Genomic DNA, 21053 nt, shown 5'->3' with positions numbered 1-21053 from the left:
GTTGTAATATAGGAAAACCAGTACCAGTTCAGTCACACCAAAAGTCACAAACAGCTATGTGGTCATGTTCAGATAATTGGTTTTTATGATGTTGATTGAGGGATAAAATTTGACCAATACACCAGAGATAACACCATTGTGTTTTGAAATAGTTCTCCGGGATCTTTTACATCCATCCCAACAGGCAGATAGGGCCTTGGCTTTGTATCTGATCTGACTGTGCACCACAACCTCAACGCTGTACTGGATTGTCAGCCTTGACTTTTGATTTGAAGTCCAGAAGTGGGATATGAACCCCAAACTCTATGAATGGAGCCACAGCTGACACAGCATATACTTCTTTAATTTTATTTCTTCTATTGTTTATACTTAGTCATGGAATTAAAAGTTCCAAAATATGTCAACATGTGTCATTATATTAGCTTTGTGAAACTGCTTTCCACTATGTTCCATACATCTGCCATTTCTCCATTACTTTCTAGATTTCTCCTCTAAATTGTTTATTTGCTTGTTAATCACTTGATTGTTTTGGTTTTATAAACTATGATTGACCTCTTAATTAAAAACAGCTAACAATATTATTTCTGCTACTAGATGTTGTTAGTTCACTTAGGAGATGCTTTGCTGTTCAATGTGTGTTGTGCTTCCTTGCGGCCTGTTGTGGTGGTGTGAGGAAGAGGCCGTCTGAGCAATCTGTTAGAATGGGAACACCACTGATATAACTTGGTCACAGCTCTTTGGCAGCCATTGTACCTCGGAGTTTACGATACCAGAACTTTAGCATACAACTCTACTTGGGGTCCTTTCCCATACTTTGGGAAAGCCAGCTATAGGGCTTCTGAAAATGCCCAGAAAGAATGTAGTGGCAACCAACAGGACCATATTGTTTTATTTGACGCTATATGTCCTATCGCTGCATTGGAATAGGATGCCTGGCTGCTGTGTCATTGCTGTGCACCTGGAACAGTAAATTGGACCCAGTCTGTCTGTACTTGTGGTGCAGTTGACATCATCATTGGGTGCCTGGTATCTATTGATTGCTCACCATCCACATTTTTGTCCCATTTGCCTGCCCAATTTGCTGACTTGCTCCCCACTCCCTGTGTCCCTTTGCTCACTAATCTGCTTACTTCCCTTCTTGCCCACTCACTTGTTGCTCCCCCTGCAACCTTCCATGCTCACCACACCATTCACCAATCCTGTTAGTGAGTCACCCATTTACCGTATAGACAAGATCTGAGCATTTCAGTGGACAAAATGTGGACCTGAAATATATATCTAAGTTTTAAATAGACTGTGATAACAAGGTGTAGAGCTGGATGAACACAGCAAGCCAAGCAGCATCAGAGGAGCAGGAAAGCTGACGTTTCGGGTCTGGACCCTTGTTATCTCAGATTCTCCAGCATTGGCAGTTCTTACTATCTCTGAATCAATCTTTAAATAGACTGTGCTGTCTGAATTACAATTAGCTCCATTCCGTGTTCATGCAGATAGCCAGCTGTGACATTGTTGGTAATGATGTCACATGCACTACAACTGCATGCACAGTGAGTCAGTCCCCTGCAGTTTCAGTGGCAGCAAATACACACTTTATTGAAATAATCTTGTAGATAGGATGTTGCATTTTTATGAACGTAAATACTGTTCACAGTTACTTCACAAAAGCAGCTTTCTAACTCTTCAGATACTTAAAAGTTAACAATAAAACTTGATTGTTACTCTTGGACTTTTCCAAATTAACTTTTTGTTAATAATGAAACATAACAAAAGGTGAAATGTTTGAAATTGTTTGACAAAACATTTAAGGAATTATGTAAATGTTTTGTGATTATGCACAGTTTTCTGACTTGGCTTCTATAAATATTTTAATTTAAAATCTGGATAGTTGATGGTACAAACTATATCTTGAAAGTTGTAAAGGATTTTCAGAGTCCCTAAATCTTAGTTAACTGCTTTGAATCTGGTATTTCCTTTCTAGCTTTCAAAATGCACAGTTCTTTGCTTCTTTCATGTATTATTCCCTGCATAAAAAGGAAGACTTACCACAGTTATCATGTCCTCAGAAAGCACTTTATAGCGACTGAGCCACTTTTGTAGCGTAGTCCCTGTTATAAAGTATGAAGATATTGTAATGTAGTCAATTTGTACACAGGAAGCTCCCTCAAACAATAAAATAGTAATGACCATTCATTCTTTTTGGTAATGTTGATTGACCTAAATTTTTCACCAGGACACTGGGGGAGACCCTACTGATTTTCTTCAAAGTTACATTGTGGGACCTTCTACAGTCACCTTTAAGAGCAAATGGGAACTCTGTTTAACGTTCCCCTCCAACCACACAATATTCTGTCTGTACTGTACTGGAATGCCAACTTAAGTTTTTACACACAAGCCTCTGGCGTGGGCCTCAAGGTCACAACATGCAATTGAATTCAGAGGCAGCTACAGCTGATGAATGAAGAGTAGGCATGGGGCATCCAAAGCTGGAATTACCTGGATGATAAGAATATAAGAATTAAGAACAGGAGTAGACAATTCATCCCTTTGAATGTGCCCTGCCATTTAAAACAATCACGGTTGATCTTATCTTGGCCTCAACTGCACTTTCCTGACTGCTCTGCATAACCCTTCAATTCATTAAACTGATAAAAAAATCTGTCTGTCTCCTCCTTAAATTTTTTCAGTGTCCCAGAATCCACCACATTCCAGGATAGTGAATTCCACAGATTCACAACCCTTTGAGAGAAGTAATTCCTCCTCATATCTGCTTTAACTCTGGCACTTCTTAGTCAAAAACTATCATCTCTCATTCTAGATTGCCCCACGAGGGGAAACATCTGGACCATGCCTATTTTTCAATCTCCTTTAACATCTTATATATTTCAATTAGATCCCCTCTAATTCTTCTAAACTCTAGTGAGTATAGGCCTAAACTGCTCAATCTTTCCTCATAAAACAATCCCTTCATCTCTGGATTTAATCTCACAAACTTTCTCTGAACTGCCTTCAATGCAATTACATCCTTAAAGGAAATATTCTTGGGGAGGCAACGGGCAACTGAATGTGTACTTGACAGCTGTCTTCTCCCAATGAAATGGTTGAAATCAGGTTTGATAGGAAGTTTCGGAAGGCAATTTGGCATGAACTTGAAGAGAACAAATTTGAAGCGTAATGTGGAAGTGTGGGATCAAATTGGACAGTTGTTTCAAACAGTCAGCACAGGTAACATTCTTCTGTGCTGAAAGAATTCTTTCAGATTCAAATGTAAGATTATACGGCAATTTGTAAAATAAAACTTTCTACTGCACTGTTTCGTAAATTAACAAAATTTAGTAAAATGCATTTACATATCCACAAAATTTCAATTGTAAATTAGGTCTAACTATCTCAACCTCTGGTGAGCTTATTAAGCAAAACTTGCCTCTCACCAATCCTTTTCATTTTCTCCTATCTCAGTATTGCTGGAACTGTTTGAATTGTATGTAGTATAATGAGAATAGATATGATAATAAGATGGTGATGCATATAATGATGCAACAGTGACGGCAGCAGTAAAATGCAACAGACTATGAAAGGATAGCATCTTAGTGACAGATGCACTTACAGAGAATAGTATTAGCTACGAGACAAACATGTAAATAAAGGATTTTTATAGCTATGTACCACAGTCAGACAGCAGTTACTCAAGGCTAAGAAGAAATCATTATGGGCCACAAACCACGAGAAGAGAAAGGATGGCTATCTCTTTATTGTGCAGAATAGAACCCCAAACCACAAGCCTCAAGGCAACTGCTCAAACCATTATGTACCTTTTTTTAACCCTTTCCATCCTGACATTTTTGTTTTAAACGCACATAAATTGTTGCTGGAATATATTCTGATTCTGAACTAAGCATTACATTATGTTCAATTAAATTGTTAACACTACCATCACATTGCTTTAATTCAATATGTTTATGGCCCTCCGCCGGGGCTTTTAAGTATTTGCTCAATCTGGTAGATGCTGTTAGCATTCAGTTATATATCCCTGCTCCAATTCTTGAAGAAGCACTAAAGTACACAGGGAGAAATTCAAAGGGAAAACAGATTGAAAAAAAAATGCTGAAGAGGGGGCCATGAAAATTAATGACACCTGCAGCTCCCCTGCAACCAGAAAATTTTCACCAAATGCAGGCACCACAGGTCACCGGGCCTCATCAATGATGAGAATTTAATCAACTTTTAGGCACACATTTTCAGTTTGGCTATTTTGCAGTGTGTTGCCCTCACTTTGTTGGATGGCTTGTAATTGCATTTGTCTGCTGGCAATTGACATGTCAATCAAAACAGAATAAGGCCTCCAAATTTCTGAGGAAGGGTCACTCAACCTGAAACGTTAACTCTGATTTCTTTCCACAGATGCTGCCAGGCCTGCAGAGCTTTACCAGCAATTTCTGTTTTTGTTTCTGATTTGCAGCATCTGCAGTTCTTTCGTTTTCTTTTTAAACAAATTTAGAACCCTGGTGTAACATATGTGGAAATCTTGGCCTTTGGGTGCAAATGGCTGCACCGTTACAAGCTCAACCGTTGCCTGGGAGTTGTGGCCTCAATCAGGTGCCTCTTTAGATTTTGATCTCCAAGTCATGGGACCCACAGCCTTCGGTGTGCATCACTTCCCCCTTTCCCCTGCAACCCGTAGAATGAAAGTAAGACTAATTTTTGCAAAAAACAAAATGGACAAGTTTCTTCCCTCAAGACTGTGAACTCAGGAGGGACCTGGTGGGGCCCGGTGAAGTTTGGGAGCTTGCCCTTTTAAGGGGTGGTGTCCTTTCCGGATTGAACTGAGGATAGGGTAGGGAAGAGGCGGACTGAAAGTGACGGGTACATCATCAGCCCTGGGGGCTGTTTGTTGTGGGGGGGGGGAAGAGAGACCCAGAGACACACGTACACAGACAGTCTGCCAGCTGATGGGTGTAGTAAAGGGGCAAAACAAACGCCTCAGCGGAGTCGCTTCGCCCCTGGACGTTTAGAGGGAGTGAATCTTTAATATTTTTTTTGGGAGGAATAACCAGCTACTCCTGGAGGTTTGAACACCCGCAAGAAGAATATTTCACATACTTTGGGGGAAAAAGAAACACCCCCTCACGAGTGATTTGACAAGCAAAGGCGGCAGGAGAGGTTTTCATTCACTGGAGACGAGACAGATGATAAATTTGTGAAATTTACCCTTTGAACAACCCAAATGTGAACCAGAGAGAGAGAGAGAGAGACACACACACGGGGAAAATGTAGGATCTGCAACAGCGAATAACAGAGGGTTGGTTGGCCGTGTTTCTCAATTTATCTTCTTGTTCATGTCGTTATTTTTGTTTTTTTTTTGCGGGTTGTCGATTGTAATTTTTTTCTCTAAAATCCTTAACACTTCCCCCCCCCCCATCCCCCCCCCCCCCCACCCCCCCCTCCAGGTGTCGGTTCCCGAGTCTCACAAAGTGCCTTCTACATGTTTGCAAGTGTTATGGACGTGAGTGTGTTCAAAAGGAGGAGAGGGTCGAGTTGGGAGATGCGATGGTCACTATGTGTCCTGATGGCAGCCGCGGTTACTACTTGCTCCTGGCCGGACTCTGCCTCTTCGCCGCCTCTTGCTTCCACTCCGAGGACGATTCTCCCTCCCTTCTGGCCTGGCTTTTCTGCAGGCTCCTCTTCTATTCGGCCCTGAGCCTGGGCAGCCTGCTGCTGGGTAGCCTCTTGGTCCTGGCCAAGCAAAGCCGCCTCAAGCCACTCTGCTTCCCCAGAGAGATGGACAAGTCGCCCGGGGCTCCCCAGCTTCTGCGACAGCTCACGGTAAGGTGTGCGACTGACCTGCAAACCACACACACAGACACAACTTGCATTTATATAGTGCCTTTAACGTTGACGAACCACCTCTGACACTTCACGGGGGCATTCATAAGCAAAGTATGACACTGAGCCACATAAAGGTAGAAGTGATTCAAATATTGCCAGACAAAAATTCAGATTGCGTAAAGTCAATATTTCCTGAATTCTAGTCAATCTTAGAGCAAACCTAAAATGTCATTGGGGTCTGCACCGTGTGAACCAGTGCATTTGGAAGCTTCTGCAGTGTTTCAAATCACTTGATACTCTTTAGGATCTTTGTAGTCAGATTCTGAATTTGTCTAGTTTGACTAATGGGACTGCAAATGGATCTGTTATGTCAGTTGACCCAAAAGTGGGGTGAACAAGTAGGCATTGCCTTAAAGGGGGAAAAGTGGAGCAGAGAGGACTGGGGAAATAGGTCCAGAGTTTAGGATTTAAAGCAGCTGAAGTTGTGATCACTAAAATCAGTGGTACATGATACCATAATTAAAGGAGTTGATGCGAGAGTCTGGGATATCTTTCTTTTTGTTTTTGGGGTGGGGGTGTGCATGAGGCTTTATATAGAAAAGAGAAGAAATGAAAATTTGAAATTCAAGCCACTGCTTGAGTGAGAGCTGGGGAGATTGACATTGGACAGGGGCGGTAGAGTTTTTTTGTCAGGCTTCAAGTTGACTTAGGATATAATGTGGTAGATGCCAAGATTGTGTTGGCATAAGAGGATATAAAGTTTTCACTGAGACGTGAGCTGGGACAGGTGGTCAGGCATTGTAATGGAAGTGAAATCAGTTGGTCTGAGTAAATGAAGATCGGAAGCTCATCTTGGGATGAGATATGACATCAATACATTTACACTTAAAAACAACACTGTTTGCAATTTATTTGTTGAAATTAAATCCCCTCCAAAAACAGTTGAGGAAAGGAACTAGAGGGGAGGTGATTCTCTCTTTTTAGGAATGATAATCCATTCCCTGAAAGGCAGCAGGTATAAGAGGAACTTTCAAACGGGAAATTAAATATATATAGTTGAAGGGAATTTTTTTTTTTTAAAAGGGCTATGGGGATAGGCTTATTCTTGGATTAATTGGATAACTTGACCAAAGAGACAGCACAGGCTTCCTTTTATACCATGAGATTCTAAGGTCTTAGCGTAATACATGATTATGATTCAGTTGGAAACCTACTTTAGTACCAAAGAAAAGTACTGCAGATGTCAAAAATCTGAAACAAAAATAGAATGCAGCAAATCCTCAGCATGTCAGGCAGCATTTGTGGAGAGAAACAACTTAACCTTCGAGGATAAGCTTTGGTTAGAATGAAATGTACTGTCTTTGTGACTTGGGATTTATTCCAGCACCAAACGTTATTCCTTTCTGGCTGACATTAATATGATTAGAACACTGTAGATGTTTCAGATAAGACTAGTCCATGCATGCTGATATTAATGTGGTATGTTTCACACTGGCCTGAAAAGATTGCTATCAACTTCATTTGGGAATTAATTTCGACTTCTCTTCAAGGCATAAACGCAGGTTCAGTTTTGCTATTAAGCTGCGTTTTGTTCTCGCTGTGTCTTTTTGAAGCTTGTTCTCTCTTCCTGACCCCTTTTTTTCATTCTCCCTATCCATCTCTGCATGCTCAAATTTGTTCTCTTGAGTTATTGCTCCTGGTCAGCGGTTTCTCATCCACTTTTTCCTCTTGTATATGCTGTATTAAGAACTGTAGTATACTTCCCTGTTCTAAATTATAATTGCCCTGGTCTACAAGCAGGTAGTTGGTGAATGTAATTTATTTGCGCCCTGATTTCTTGAAGCTACTCTATAGTGTAAGTATTATTTTCCGTGAACTAGGTGACACCTAATGTGCGTTGGTGAGATGAAAAGGCTCCATGTATATGACTTGTTAATTAATCACCCTATGATGGAGCAATGTGCAATCAAATATTTGCATTTTTCTTTCTATGAAATTATCTGTCTATTTCAAGAAAGATCACCAAATAAATCTGGGAGGGGATCTTACATGAAGTAACAAGCTATCATTTAAAAAGCCCAGTTGTTATCAATGCCATGAAATTCTTTGCTTTTTTTTTGTAAACATCCAATTTTGGAACAAGTGTCAGGTAGGAATTATTTCAAGCTGCAAGTACATAGTGTATTTGTTGTGCCTTCAAAGCCAGTTGTAGAGATGTCAATCTCCTCATGAGTTAATAACTTGATTCCATAATTTAGGTGCAAAAGCATTTTTACTTTTGCAAGCTGATGGACAGTGATGTCAATCATCTCTCCTATGTAGTGTTTCAGGCAGATGTTTGTTGTAACAACGTTACGTTTGCTTGGTAACTTTTAAATGCAATGAGAGAAACAAGGTGAGGAGTTATGAGGGGGAATTCTGGGGTGGGGGGGTGGATGATGGGAGATGCTCAAGAATAGTTGAAGGCTGCCACCTCGGTGTCAAGTGCATGTAGGAGTTGTAGTCTGCGTAATTGACTTTGAAGACATTATAAATACTCTGTGCACTTGCAGCTTGAAACAGTTCCAACCCAATTTTGAACGCTAGTCCCAAAACTCAATGTCAACAATAAAGTAGTGATGAAGAATTCCAGGGCATTGATGTGATTGGGCTGTTTAAATGATAACATGTTACTTCGTGTGAATCATCAAATGTGTCTAGGAGAGGTTCTAGCTCCTTGAAATGGACTTTTTTTTCTCTGCACCACAAAGAACAGCAATATATGATTGTACTTGGGCTGTCACAAGGTGGCCACTTAGCTCATGTTTACATAAGGTGGAGTGAGGCAGTGGAGGGATTTATAAATAAAATTGAGAAGTTAGTGAAGAGCAGTGAGGACCAGAACATTGGCATACAAAACTTTTGTTACAAATACATTAAGGGCAAAAGAGTAACTAGGGAGAGAATGGGCCCCCTTAAAGATCAATGAAGTTGTCTATGTGTGGAATCACAGGAGATGGGTGAGATACTAAATGAATATTTTGTGTGAACTTGGGATTAATATTGATGTCTTGAAAAGAGTTCATACTACAGAAGAGGAGGTGCAGGAGGCCTTAAACTGCATCAAGGTAGATAAGTCCCTGGACCTTATCAAGTGTATCCCAGAATTCTGTGAAGCTAGAGAACAGATTGCTAGGCCCCTTGTTGAAATATTTGTACGATTGACAGCCACAGGTGAGGTGCCAGAAGACTAGAGGTCAGCTAATGTGGTGCCATTATTTTAAAAAAAAGCTGTAAGGAAATGTCAAAGAACTCCAGTGAATCTGATGTTAGTGATGGCAAAGTTGTTGGAGAGAATCCTGAGGGACAGGATTTACTGCCTCTGGAAAGGCAAGGACTGATTAGGGATAGTCAACATGGCTTTGTGTGTGCGAAACCATGTCTCACTAATTGAGCTTTTTTGAGGATGCAACAAACAAGATTGAAGGCAGTGTTAGATGTCTTACATGTGGACTTGAGCAAGGCATTCAACAAGATTCCACATGATAGACGGGTTAGCAAGGTTAGATTACGTGGGATCCAGAGAGAGTTAGCCAATTGGATACAAAATTAGCTTGAAGGTAGGAGACAGAGGGTGGTGGTAGAGGGTTTCAGACTGGAGGTCTGTGAGCAGTGGTGTGTCTAAAGATTTGTGTTGGGTCCACTACTTTTTGTCACTTATATAAATGATTTGAATATAGGAAGTATGGTTAGTAAGTTTGTAGATGACACCAAAATAGGTGGTGTAGTGGAAGTGAGATTATCTCAGAATATAACGGGACCTTGATCAGATGGACCAATGGGCCCAGGAGTTGTACATGGAGTTTAATTTAGATAAATGAGGTGTTGCATTTTGGTAAGACAAGCCAGGGCAGGACTTCAGTTAATATAGGGCCTTGGGGAATGTTGACCAACAAAGAGACCTAGGGGTGCAGGTGCACAGTTCCTTGAAAGTGGAGTTGGAGGTAGAGAGGGTGGTGAAGAAGGCATTTGACACTCTTTCTTCATTGGTTAGTGCATTGCAAATAGGAGTTGAGATGTCATGTTGTGGCTGTACCGAACATTAGTGAGGCCACTTTTAGAATACTGTGTTCAATTCCGGTCTCCTTGTTATAGGAAAGATGTCGTTAAACTTGAAAGGGTGCAGAAAAGATTTACAAGGATTGTTGCTGGGTTTGGACGGTTTGAGCTATGAAGAGAGGCTGAATAGACTGGGGCTATTTTCCCTGGAGTGTCGCAGGCTGAGGGGTGACCTTGTAGAGATTTATAAAATCATAAGGGACACGGAAACGGGTAAATAGACTAGATCTTTTCCCTGGGTGGGGGAGTCCAAAACTAGAGGGCACAAGCTTAAGGTGAGAGGGAAAAGATTTAAAAGGAACCTGAGGGGCAAATTTTTCAAACAGATGTGGGTATAGAATGTGTGCCAGGGGAAATGGTGGAGGCTGCTACAGATACAACATTTAAAAGGCATCTGGATGAGTACATGATTCATTGTCACGGGCACCGGAGTACAGTGAAAAGCTTTGTTTATGAGCAGTGCAGGCAGATCATTGTAAGCAAGGATGTACAGATCAAAGGTTGTAAAAGAAAACTTAGACAAAGGCATTCAGGTTACATTGCACAGGGCATGTGCTAGCATTAGCAAGATCAGCATTATTTGAGGCTAGAGAGTCCATTCATCAGTCTGATAACGGCCAAGAAGAAGCTGTTCCTGAACCTGCTGGTGCGTATGTTCAACTTCTGTACTTTCTATCTGACGGAAGTCATTACCGGGCTGTGATGGGTCTTTGATATTGGCAGCCTTTCTGCAGCAGTGAGTCATGCAAATAGAGTCCATGGATGGAAGGTTGGCTTCTGTGATGGTCTGGGCTGTGCACACCACCTTCTGTAGTTTCTTACGGTCCTGAGCAGAGCAGTTGCCATCCCAGGCTGTTATGCACCTGGACAGGGTGCTTTCAGTGGTGCATCTGTAGAAGTTGGTGAGGGTACCTATGGACATGCCAAATTTCTTGAGCTGCCTGAGAAAGAAGAGGCATCGTTGTGCTGCCTTGACCATCACATCTACGTGGGAATTCCAAGACAGGTTGTTGGTCATTATCACTTTGAGGAATTTGACACTCTCCACCCTCTAAACCTTAGTTCTGTTGATGTAGATGGGGTGTGTTCTCTTCCTTTCTTTCTATAGTCAATGATCATTCTTTAGTTTTGCTGACATTGTGAGAGAGAGGTTGTTCTCATTGTACCACATCACCAAGCCCTCCAAGTTCCTTCTGTATTTCAACTCGTCAGTGTTAGATATCCATCCTACTATGGTGGTGTCATCAGTGAACTTGTAGATGGCATTCGTTTGGAATTTGGCGACACAGTTGTGGGTGTACAAGAAGTACAGCAGGGGGCTGAGGACGCATCCTCGGGGGGGCTCCAGCGTTGTGTTATTGTCGAGGAGGTGCAGTTGTCTATCTTCACTGATTGTGGTCTGTGGGTCAGAAAGCTGAGGATCCGGTTGTAGAGGATGGAGCTGAGACCAAGGTCCCAGAGTTTTGTGAACAGTCTGGAGGGAATAATGGTAGGTGAAGGTGAATAGGTTGTAGGGGAATAGGAAGGGTTTAGAGGGATATGGGCCAAATGCTGTCAAGTAGGACTAGATCACGTTAGGATATCTCTCCGGCATGGTTGAGTTAGATCGAAGGGTCTGTTCCATGCTGTATGACTCTAACTAATTCTATGTTAGTTGTACAGCATGGAAACAGACTGTGTTGTGATTTATGAGCTTTGGACAAATCGGAGCTTGTATTGGCAAGAATTTGGCAGGCAGCTGAACAGGGGATTTGAGCATTCATGGCTCCAGGTCAAAAGATGTACAGCCTCTTCAGAAAAGATGTATAGCCTCTTCAGCAGAGGAAATGGAGGAGATCGATAGTTTTGCAAAAATTAGTATGTTGCTTCAGTGAACGGGTTTCAAAACATTTCTAAGGGTGGGAATACCCGTGTTATATACACACTGTTTCACCTTGAGTGAGTAACTTGGTAGGGGATTAGAACCAAAAACAAAGATACAGTTTTTCTTTTGGAAGATAAATAAATTGGCTCCGGTTTTCAGCTGTTCAGTTGATGCCGGTGTAATCCGTAATCCTAATCTTAATAGATATTATCATTTGGCTATGTAACCTATATTCATGTTTGATTCACTGCACATTGCTAATGTTTCACTGTGGAAGATGGCCTAGACACTGCTAGCAAAGTGGCTATCTTCAGATTCAACCTTACGGTTGAAAATTTATTAAAAAAATGTAGTGAAGGGGTACGGATATGTTTGAGAAATGCTTATTATAGCAAATTGAACACTAATGCTTGATAAAATAGTATGAAAAGTTCCCTCTCCTCTCCTTCATTTCTTGGGCACACCTACGCATACTACCAACCTCCCCTACCAACAATTGTTTATAAACTTTTTTTCCTAATCCACTTTTAGCACTGGTAACTTGTTTTCACTTTTGCATGCCTATTATTATCATTAAGATGTCCCTGGTGAGGTATATCATGACCAGTTGTGGGGAATTTGCTTTGTCACATTCCTCAAGTGTAACCTTGATGTAAACTTTTCCCATTCTGTACAGCATTCCACTGAGTGAGAATTGATAACTTGTGACAAATGGTGATTTTGCACAAAGAACTCGTACCCACAGAGAAGTGTCTGAAACAGTTCCAAACTTGTTTCACTATGCCTTGGAGCTGGTTGAAAGTAAACATTGGTCCCATAAGTATGGTCTGAAGTCAAACATGTGACCCAGAAGGGAAAAGATTGTGTGCCGTTGAATCGGCAATATATTTCATTTTTAAACTACTGACACATCCACCCAAGCTCAGTGGTGGACTGTGACTTTAAGCTGTTTGGACAGGGTTGATCATCTCTGAAATAGTACAATGACTTGAATTTACCTTTTTTGACTAATTTTAGAAAGCTGAAATTTCCAATCTAAACATCCTAATCTGACATGCTCCTCACAGCCTTGGTTTGGAAGTGCCAGAAAGAGTTCTTTTTAAAAAAAAAAAACACCCATTTATTATATAAATAAAAGCTTAGGAAAGAGCCTTGCATAGGACTGAAAATCCTGCTGAGGCCAGCCTTTTCTAGGCTGGATGTGAAGAGCTCTCTCTAGTAGTTGATGATGGTAGTAGGACCAAGTACAAAGCCTGATTATTGTGAAGGTAGTTCCTTAAGGAGGCCAACACCTTGTCACCCTTAGCCATTAATGGGAACATTTCACCTTGTTCACTGGAGTATGTCGAAGTATCTCCAAATCAGAGCTAATCATTAACCACCTTCAGACATTTGTAAATAATACCTCTGCCCTGGGCATTTGCACTATTTTCGCAAAGAAATACCTGTATGGTTTAGATATCTCATAATGGGTGTGATTCTGAAACAAACCTACACAATTATTGTTTACAATAAAATATTTGGTGTTTAATTCAAAGCACAAATGTCATCAATTCTCCCCCTTTTGACATATGAGTGCTGGAGGGAATGTGTTCCTACAATACCAGTTCAACAATTCCCAAAAATAATTGGATTTGATGTCAATCTGCAAAGCACAATACTGTTTAGGCAGCTTTTTAGATCCATTTTGCTATCTCCAGTGGTGTGGTGAAATCCGTTGGAGATCACAGACTAACATTTGCAAATAGTGGCAAGAAGTTGCATCCTGTGTAAAACCTTATCCTTCCCACCATGATTTCATGAAACATAATACCAGTGACAGCACATAACATATAGCTCCCACCGAGAAATGTGCACCTACTGAGAAATTAGGACCTTGGACCTGGAGGCTTGAATAAGTTCTCTCCTAAATTGAATAGCAGATGTTGTTGGAGGAGGAATGCATTCATGTCAAAGTGAACATATAGCCATTAATTTCCAGATTTACAGAAACCAATACTAATACACCTACAGGAAAGTTAAGATAGATGATTTGTTCCTGTGATCACCTTTGCTGCCTTCACTCTGAAGGATGTTAGTAATGAATGATCATGTGCCAGTAATAGTCTCCGTTGTAAATGAATCCAAATCGTTCCTGTAAGTACTCTGTGTCTGTCTGTGTGTGTGTATTTGTACCTTGGCTACTTCATGTTTTAGTTTTTTTAAATTCACTTGTGGGAATCAATGGTGAGATTCTGGTCCACTTTTATTTACTGTAATTTGTTTAAGCAATGTTGGTAGAAGCTGCAAACAGGTCACCCTCATAAACAGGGGATGCTGATAGACTGGAAATTTAGAAATTTGGAACAAAGTGGAAAAAAAAATATTAAGGAAAAATGGCTGCTTGGTGTTTTGGTAGTAGACAATATTTGGATTATGGGTGATCTCTTGCTCTTTTCTAGTGGGAGGATGATGGCCTATTGGTATTATCACTAGGCTGTTAATCCAGAGACCCATGAGTACATGGATTCAAATCCCACCATGGCAGGTGGTGGGATTGGAATAAAGTCTGGAATTAAAAGTCTAATGCTGTCTATAAAATCATTACTGGAACAGATGTAACAAGGTGTAGAGCTGGATGAACACAGCAGGCCGAGCAGGATGGCTTGCTGTGTTCATCCAGCTCTACACCTTGTTATCTCAGATTCTCCAGCATCTGCAATTCCTACTATCACTGGAACAGATGTGTTTTCCAATAATGTCCTTTTAGGAATGGAAACCACCATGTGACTCCCCAATGTCATTGAATCTGAACTGCCTTTTGAAATGACCGAGTAAGCCACTTAGTTGTAACAATTGTTAGAAAGTTTTGAAAAAGAAACCAAACTGGAAAGACAACCTGATATTGACCAAAGCCTCGATTTAAAGCCAAGGCGCAAACAGCTTTGTTGACTCTGCAGAGTCATCCTTACTGACGTGGGGGCTAGTGCCAAAATTGGAAAATCAGATTAGTTAAGCAACAGCCTGACATAGTCACATTCACGGAATCATACCCTACAGGACCTTTCAGCCAGATGCCACCATCACCATCCCTGATACGTCCTGTCCCACCAGCAGGACAGACCCACAGGTAGTGGCACTGTGGTATACAGCCCTGTTGCCCTGGGCATGCTCAACATTGACTCCATTCACCATGAATCTCATGGCACCAGGTCAAACATGGGCAAGGAAACCTTCTGATAGTAAGCACAGTCTATCCTCCTTCAGATGTTGAACAACACTTGTGGGAAGCATTTGAGGATGACAAGGGTGCAGAACGTACTGTGTGGGGAATTTCAATGTCCACCAGCAAGAGTGGCTTGGCAACACAATTGCGGGTTTGAGCTGGTCAAGTCTTAAAGGACAGAGCTGCTGAACTGGGTCTGTGACAGGTAGTGACAAAAGAATGTACTTGACCTGAACCTTGTCAGTCTGCCTGCTGCAGATATATCTGTCCATTTTAGTATCAGTAAGAGTGATCACTGCACAGTTCTTGTGGAGATGAAGTCCCGCCATCACATTGAGAATATCTTGCATTGTGTTGTGTTTTATTATCACAGTACTAAATGGGACAGACTTTGAACAAATCTAGCAACCCCTGTCTGGACATTGGACAGTCATCTGCAGCAGAAGAATTGTATTCGAAAACAAACTGCAACTTTGCAATCTCTGTGTGTTCTCTTAACCACTTGCTTTCCTGCCTATGGTGTCATCAACAAATTTAGTAACTGTACCAGCTGTGCCTTCATCCAAGTCATTTGTATAAATTGTAAACAGTTCAGTCCTCTGAACTGATTGCTGTGATTCCTTGATTAAGCTGTGAAGTGAGTCCATATGATTTCTGCAGGAATGGAAATCAAATCTTTGGAGCACATTGCAAGATATGAAAGTTGGACTGGACTGAACGGAAAGTTTTTTTTTAAGTGTACTATATTTTTGTATTCACCCCTGCAAGTGTTATCTATGATGTGAGCACCTTTTTTCAAATTCATTAAAGTGTTGATTTGAAATATATCTTGTCTCCTTGCTGAAAAGTCCTGAAAGATTAATGTGGCATTTTAACTTTGTTTTTGACCTTGTCGTCCTGTGAGATTTGTTGTATACAGCTTAGAATTGTACATCATCCATAGTGAACGTGTTCGAATTAAATTCGTGGAGCTTTGATTACTTGTGTCAGCATAAAGAAAGATCTATGTCTCTGTCTGTCCTGAAGACTATAATTTTGCAAACAAAAACAGAAATTGCTGGAGAAACTCAGCAGGCCTGGCAATATCTGTGGAGAGAAAACAGTTGACGTTTCAAGTTCAATGACTCAGTTCTTAGTTTAACTATAATTTCCCAAACTTGCCATCAGCATGGTAGAACTCTGCGTTGTGTGACTGAAATGGCTTCCTAAAATGTAAACCAACTGTGTGACTAAGCCATTGCCTTGCACTAATATAGTATTGATTATTTTCTCTACTTCTTAAACGCAGAGTCTTTGGCCTTTCTTATTTTTCCACTGGCACCTTTGTGTAGAATTCTTGTCCTGTCTTGGGTACATGCAGTTTCTCTTTCCTGTTTTATACAATGTTTATTTACTTCCATCGATGTCTTTTATTTTCTGAATTAATGAAATTAAAAAGGAGGGCATTGCTGACAAGGTCAGCATTTATGGTCCTTTGCTAATTGCCTTTGAAATGGGATTAGAGAGCTATCTTCCAGAACTGCAGCAATTCATTCAATGTGTAACTCCCAATCCTTGTTTTCCAATCCAGAATGTATCACATGTACACCTAACATAAAAGCGAACTTTGCACTGACCTCTGGGTCTAATATCAAAGCAGTACAGTTGTGAGTAATGTTGCTATTGGTGTTAATTTGAACTCGTTGAGTTCCTCCTAGTGCTGTTACTATTGCCTTTGTTTTCTTCAATTCAGTTAATGCCTTAACTCCAATTAATAAGTGATTTTACTGTTTAAGAAACAAGTCCCTGAGGAATTTAGAAAAATGCTCTGGCTTAAAACCAATCTATAGTTTAAAAAAAATTGTTTTAGGTGTTCCGTTGCAAGAGTTCATATAAACTGAAAGATGGAAAAAGAACTAAAGTCTGGACCTGAAGTATGTAGTGTTAGGACATAGTGACACCAAAGGATTTTAAATAAACAAAACAGAAATTTCTGGAGAAACTCGGCAGGTCTGGCAGCACCTTTGAAGAGAAGTCAGTGTTAACGTTTTGAGTCCTGTGACCCTTCTTCAAAACTTTGTCAAAAGCTTTTAACTTCAGTTTGTGCACTTAATGACAAAAAGCGATTTTGTAATTTTTTTAAAAAATGTAAATGTTTGGTAGCGTGTTATTTGTGTTAATATAATTGGATCATGCGTCAAAGGAGTTGATGAATTTTAACAATTTTTTTTATTCATTTGAGGGGATGTGGCCTTCTCTGGCTGAGCCAATGTTTCTTGCCCATCCCTAATTACCCTCCGGAAGATGATGGTGAAATGACTTCTTATCGGTGTTGTGAAGTCCTTCATCTTTTGTGTAAGACAAGTCTCCTGTTTATCCAACCATGGATTATCAGCTCTGCTACAGTTAAAATGGTACATGTTTAGCTACATGAAATTATCAAATCAACTCTTGTTTGATAATGGTCCTGTGAAACTCCTTGAAGATATTTTTTTTCTCTGCTTATACTTGTCAGGTCGTCCATTTTTATACTATCAACGTAAAGCTTCCTCCTTTTCCATCCCTTCCTGTCAATCACTAAATCTTCTAACCAGCTGTATTTAAACTTCTCGTCACCACAGTCTTCCATCTGATTTTAAGTTTTTTTCTTCTTCCTTTTCTTCATGACAATCCCATCTCCGTTGCTTGCCTCATTCAATAACAGATGACTGTACTATTTCCATCTCTTCTTAGTTGCTCTGTCTGATGCTTCCACAGATTTCACTGACCCCCCCAATGTATCGGTTCCTGATCTTATCCTTTCTTGTTATTCCACACATCCATCTCAGCATCCACATTTCATTCTGCTGCAGGAATTACATAAATGTTTCTATCTCCTTCCCAAAATCCATAAACCTGATTGGGTGGACCAAGACATTGTCTCTGCCTGCTCCTGCCCCTGCCCCACTGAACTCATCTCTGCTTACCTTGACTCCATCGTTTCCCCCTGGTCCAGGAACTCCTCACCTACGTTCGGGACACTGCCCATGCTGTCCACCTCCTCCAAGGCTTTCAATTCCCTGGCCCCCAACACCTCATCTTCACCATGGACATCCAATCCCTGTTTACCTGTTTACCTGTATCCCTGATGCAGATGGCCTAAAAGCCGTCCGCTTCTTCCCCTCTCACAGGCCCAACCAGTTCCACTCCACCGACATCCTCATCCACTTAATGGAACTTGTCCTTACCCTCAACAACTTTTCCTTTAACTCCTCCCACTTTCTACAAAGTAAACGGATGGCTATGGGCACCCATATGGGTCTGAGCTATGCCTGCCTCTTTGTCGATCTGTGGAACAGTCCCTCTTCTGCTGTTACATGGGTACCTTCCCTCACCTCTTCCTCCGGTACATCGATGACTGTGTTGGCACTGTCTTGTGCTTCCATGAGGAACTTGAACAGTTCGTCAACTTTACTAATACCTTTCACCCCAACCTCAAATTCACCTGGACCATCTCTGATACCTCCCTCCCCTTCCTGGACCTCTCCGTCTCTGTCTCCGTCTCCAGTAACCACCTCAGCACCGACATCTATTTTAAACCCACCGACTCCCAAAGCTACCTTGCCTACACCTCCTCTCCCCCATCCTCCTGCCAGAATGCAATCCCTTACTCCCAATTCCTCTGCCTCTGCTGCATCTGCTCTCAAGGTGGAACATTCCACTCCCGGACATCCCAGATGTCATCCTACTTCAAGGAGTGCAACTTCCCTCCCCACTCTCCATTGATCCATAATGCCCTCAACCATGTCTCTTGCATTTTCTGCACTTCTGCCCACACATCCACACATTCTTCCCCCCCACCAACCCCCCAACACCAACAAAAATAAGGACGGACTCCCGCTGGTCCTGACATACCACCCCACCAACCCCCGCATCCAGTGCATCATCCTTCACCACTTCTGCTATCTGCAATCCGACCCCACCATCAAAAGGAGACTTCCTTCCCTGCCCCTATCTGCTGTTCGTAGGGGCTCGCTCACTCTGTGACTCCCTCATCCACTGCACACTCCCCACCACATCTGGCATCTCATCACGTGTCCAACCCTCCCTCTCATTCCCACCTCCTTGACCTGACACTACCTGTCCATCTTCTTCCCCACCTATCCACCCCAACCTTCCCACTGACCAATCCCCACTACATGCATCCACCTATTATCATCCCACCTACCTTGCCCCCAGCCCCACCCCCTCCTCCCTCTATTTACTTCCCAGCTCCCTTCTCCCTCCCCAGTCCTGATGAAACGTTGACTTTCCTGCTCTTCTGATGCTGCCTGACCTGATGTGTATCTACAGCACCACGCTGTATTGACACCATATCACTGCAACTTGTTTTATCACCTAAAAAAGGCTTCTATAAGCAGCCACAGAAAAGTAACAAGTAACCTGCCTAATAAATGAATTGCACTAAGTGCCATAAAAGGAATTTATTCAGCTTACTTTGAAATAGCAATTTATAAACATTAAGAAAACGTCAAGATATGTTCCCACAACTTTGATTTAAAAACTCTATAGTTGTGATTGTTCCTGGATGAAGTACAAGAAAAATAGAGAGATGAGTTCCAAAGTGTACACTTTCCTCAACTGTTCTCTTCAATCTTCCTGAGCTCATGTTAAAGGAGTAGTATATCACAACTCTCAAAATAATAATCGAAGTATCACTGAGATTGTGAATCTCCATTTGTATTGCAAACAAAAGCATAATAATGGGAATCTGATCATTAATCTTCCGGTCTATGGCAAGCGTACAGAAGAAAGAGAACTGGGATGGTGGGAAAATACAGGAAATTGCAAAACAGCTGGGGCGTTCTTTTCGAGCAAAAGAGAATAGTCAGGGTGATTGTAGCAAGATAACGTTGATAGATTTAAGAATGGATCTTATTGCTGCGGCTCATCTGTATTACTGTAAACAAAGGGTTAATTTAATGAAAAATAATTAAACTTGAAGACTGAGTGCGTTTATTGCTATCTTGACATTATACAAAGGCACAGTAGCTCAAAAGTTCCTGAATAACCATTGCAGTTAATCCAAAGTTTATTCCTTAACTGATTTAAAAAGTCAGTCTTCTAGGAATTGTTTTGCATGCACTTGGCATTACATGGATTATAAATCCACTTTAATTTCTAATATTACAAAAACAGAATTATGCAGATGTTTGAAATCTGAAGAAGAATAAAATGCTGGAAATATTCAACAGGTCAGACAGCATCTGTGGAGAGAAACAGTTGATGTTTCATGGTGTAATGACCTTTATTTTTTATGTCACTTTCGTAAAAAAATTTACATAACTTTATGTTTGAATCTTTTCAGACCGCTTTCAATCTCTGCTTTAGCAGTGATACAACTTTAGTCTTAGAATTTCTGTGATATTTTTCCTCCTTGTCCTCTTTGACATCTCCTCAGTCTTGGGTGGTTGACCACACCAGCCACCAATGCCACTTCTTCAGTATCCAGCTCATTGGTTAGATTTTAAAAACACTGTTCGTAGAATGTGTGTGGCTCTGCTGGCCAACCTCTAATTGCCCTGGAGAAGGCAGTGGTTATTGCCTACTTGAACCAGTGAAGGTTCTTGTGATGAAGAGACACCCACTGTGATATCAGGAAGGCAGTTTCAAGATTTTGACCCAGAGAAAGAATGATGATATAGTTCTAAATCAGGATTGAGTTGCTTGGAGGGGAACTTGTGGAATAAGGAAGAAGAAAATTTAAAACCAGATGGAAGACAATGGTGACAAGAAACTTAAAATACTGCAGGTTAAAAGATTTTGTGACTTAGAGGAAGAGATGGAAAAAGGGGAAGCACTATGTTGACTGTGTAAAAATGGGGGAAGCTGACGAGCACCGAAGCAGAGTGAAAATCTTCAAGGTGTTTCATAGGAGAATTATCATGTTTGTAAGCTCTGCTGCCATTTCCTTTCCAAGTGATAAGGTATCATGGTTTGGAAGATGCTATTGGAAGACCCTGCACCACGTTTTGTAAATGGTAAACACTGCTGCCACTGTTTGTTTGGAGAAGAGAATAAATGTTGAATGCATTGAACAGAATG

General features: G+C 41.1%; 1 protein-coding gene across 1 annotated transcript in view; it reads left to right on the top strand.

Moving 5' to 3' along the window:
- Positions 1-4876: 4876 nt before the first annotated feature.
- Positions 4877-21053, top strand: part of snx25 (sorting nexin 25) — a 238134-nt gene continuing 221957 nt past the window's right edge. The window contains exons 1-2 of the mRNA XM_048593946.1: positions 4877-5296; positions 5445-5820. Coding sequence (XP_048449903.1) covers positions 5545-5820 — 276 coding nt within the window. The 5' untranslated portion in view covers positions 4877-5296; positions 5445-5544. The remainder of the gene's footprint in view (positions 5297-5444; positions 5821-21053) is intronic.

The sequence above is a fragment of the Rhincodon typus genome, chromosome 3, assembly GCF_021869965.1.
Source record: "Rhincodon typus isolate 14 chromosome 3, sRhiTyp1.1, whole genome shotgun sequence".
Lineage (NCBI taxonomy): Eukaryota > Metazoa > Chordata > Chondrichthyes > Orectolobiformes > Rhincodontidae > Rhincodon > Rhincodon typus.
Note: the sequence above shows the minus strand (reverse complement) of the source record. Positions and strands in the feature narration are given on the sequence as shown.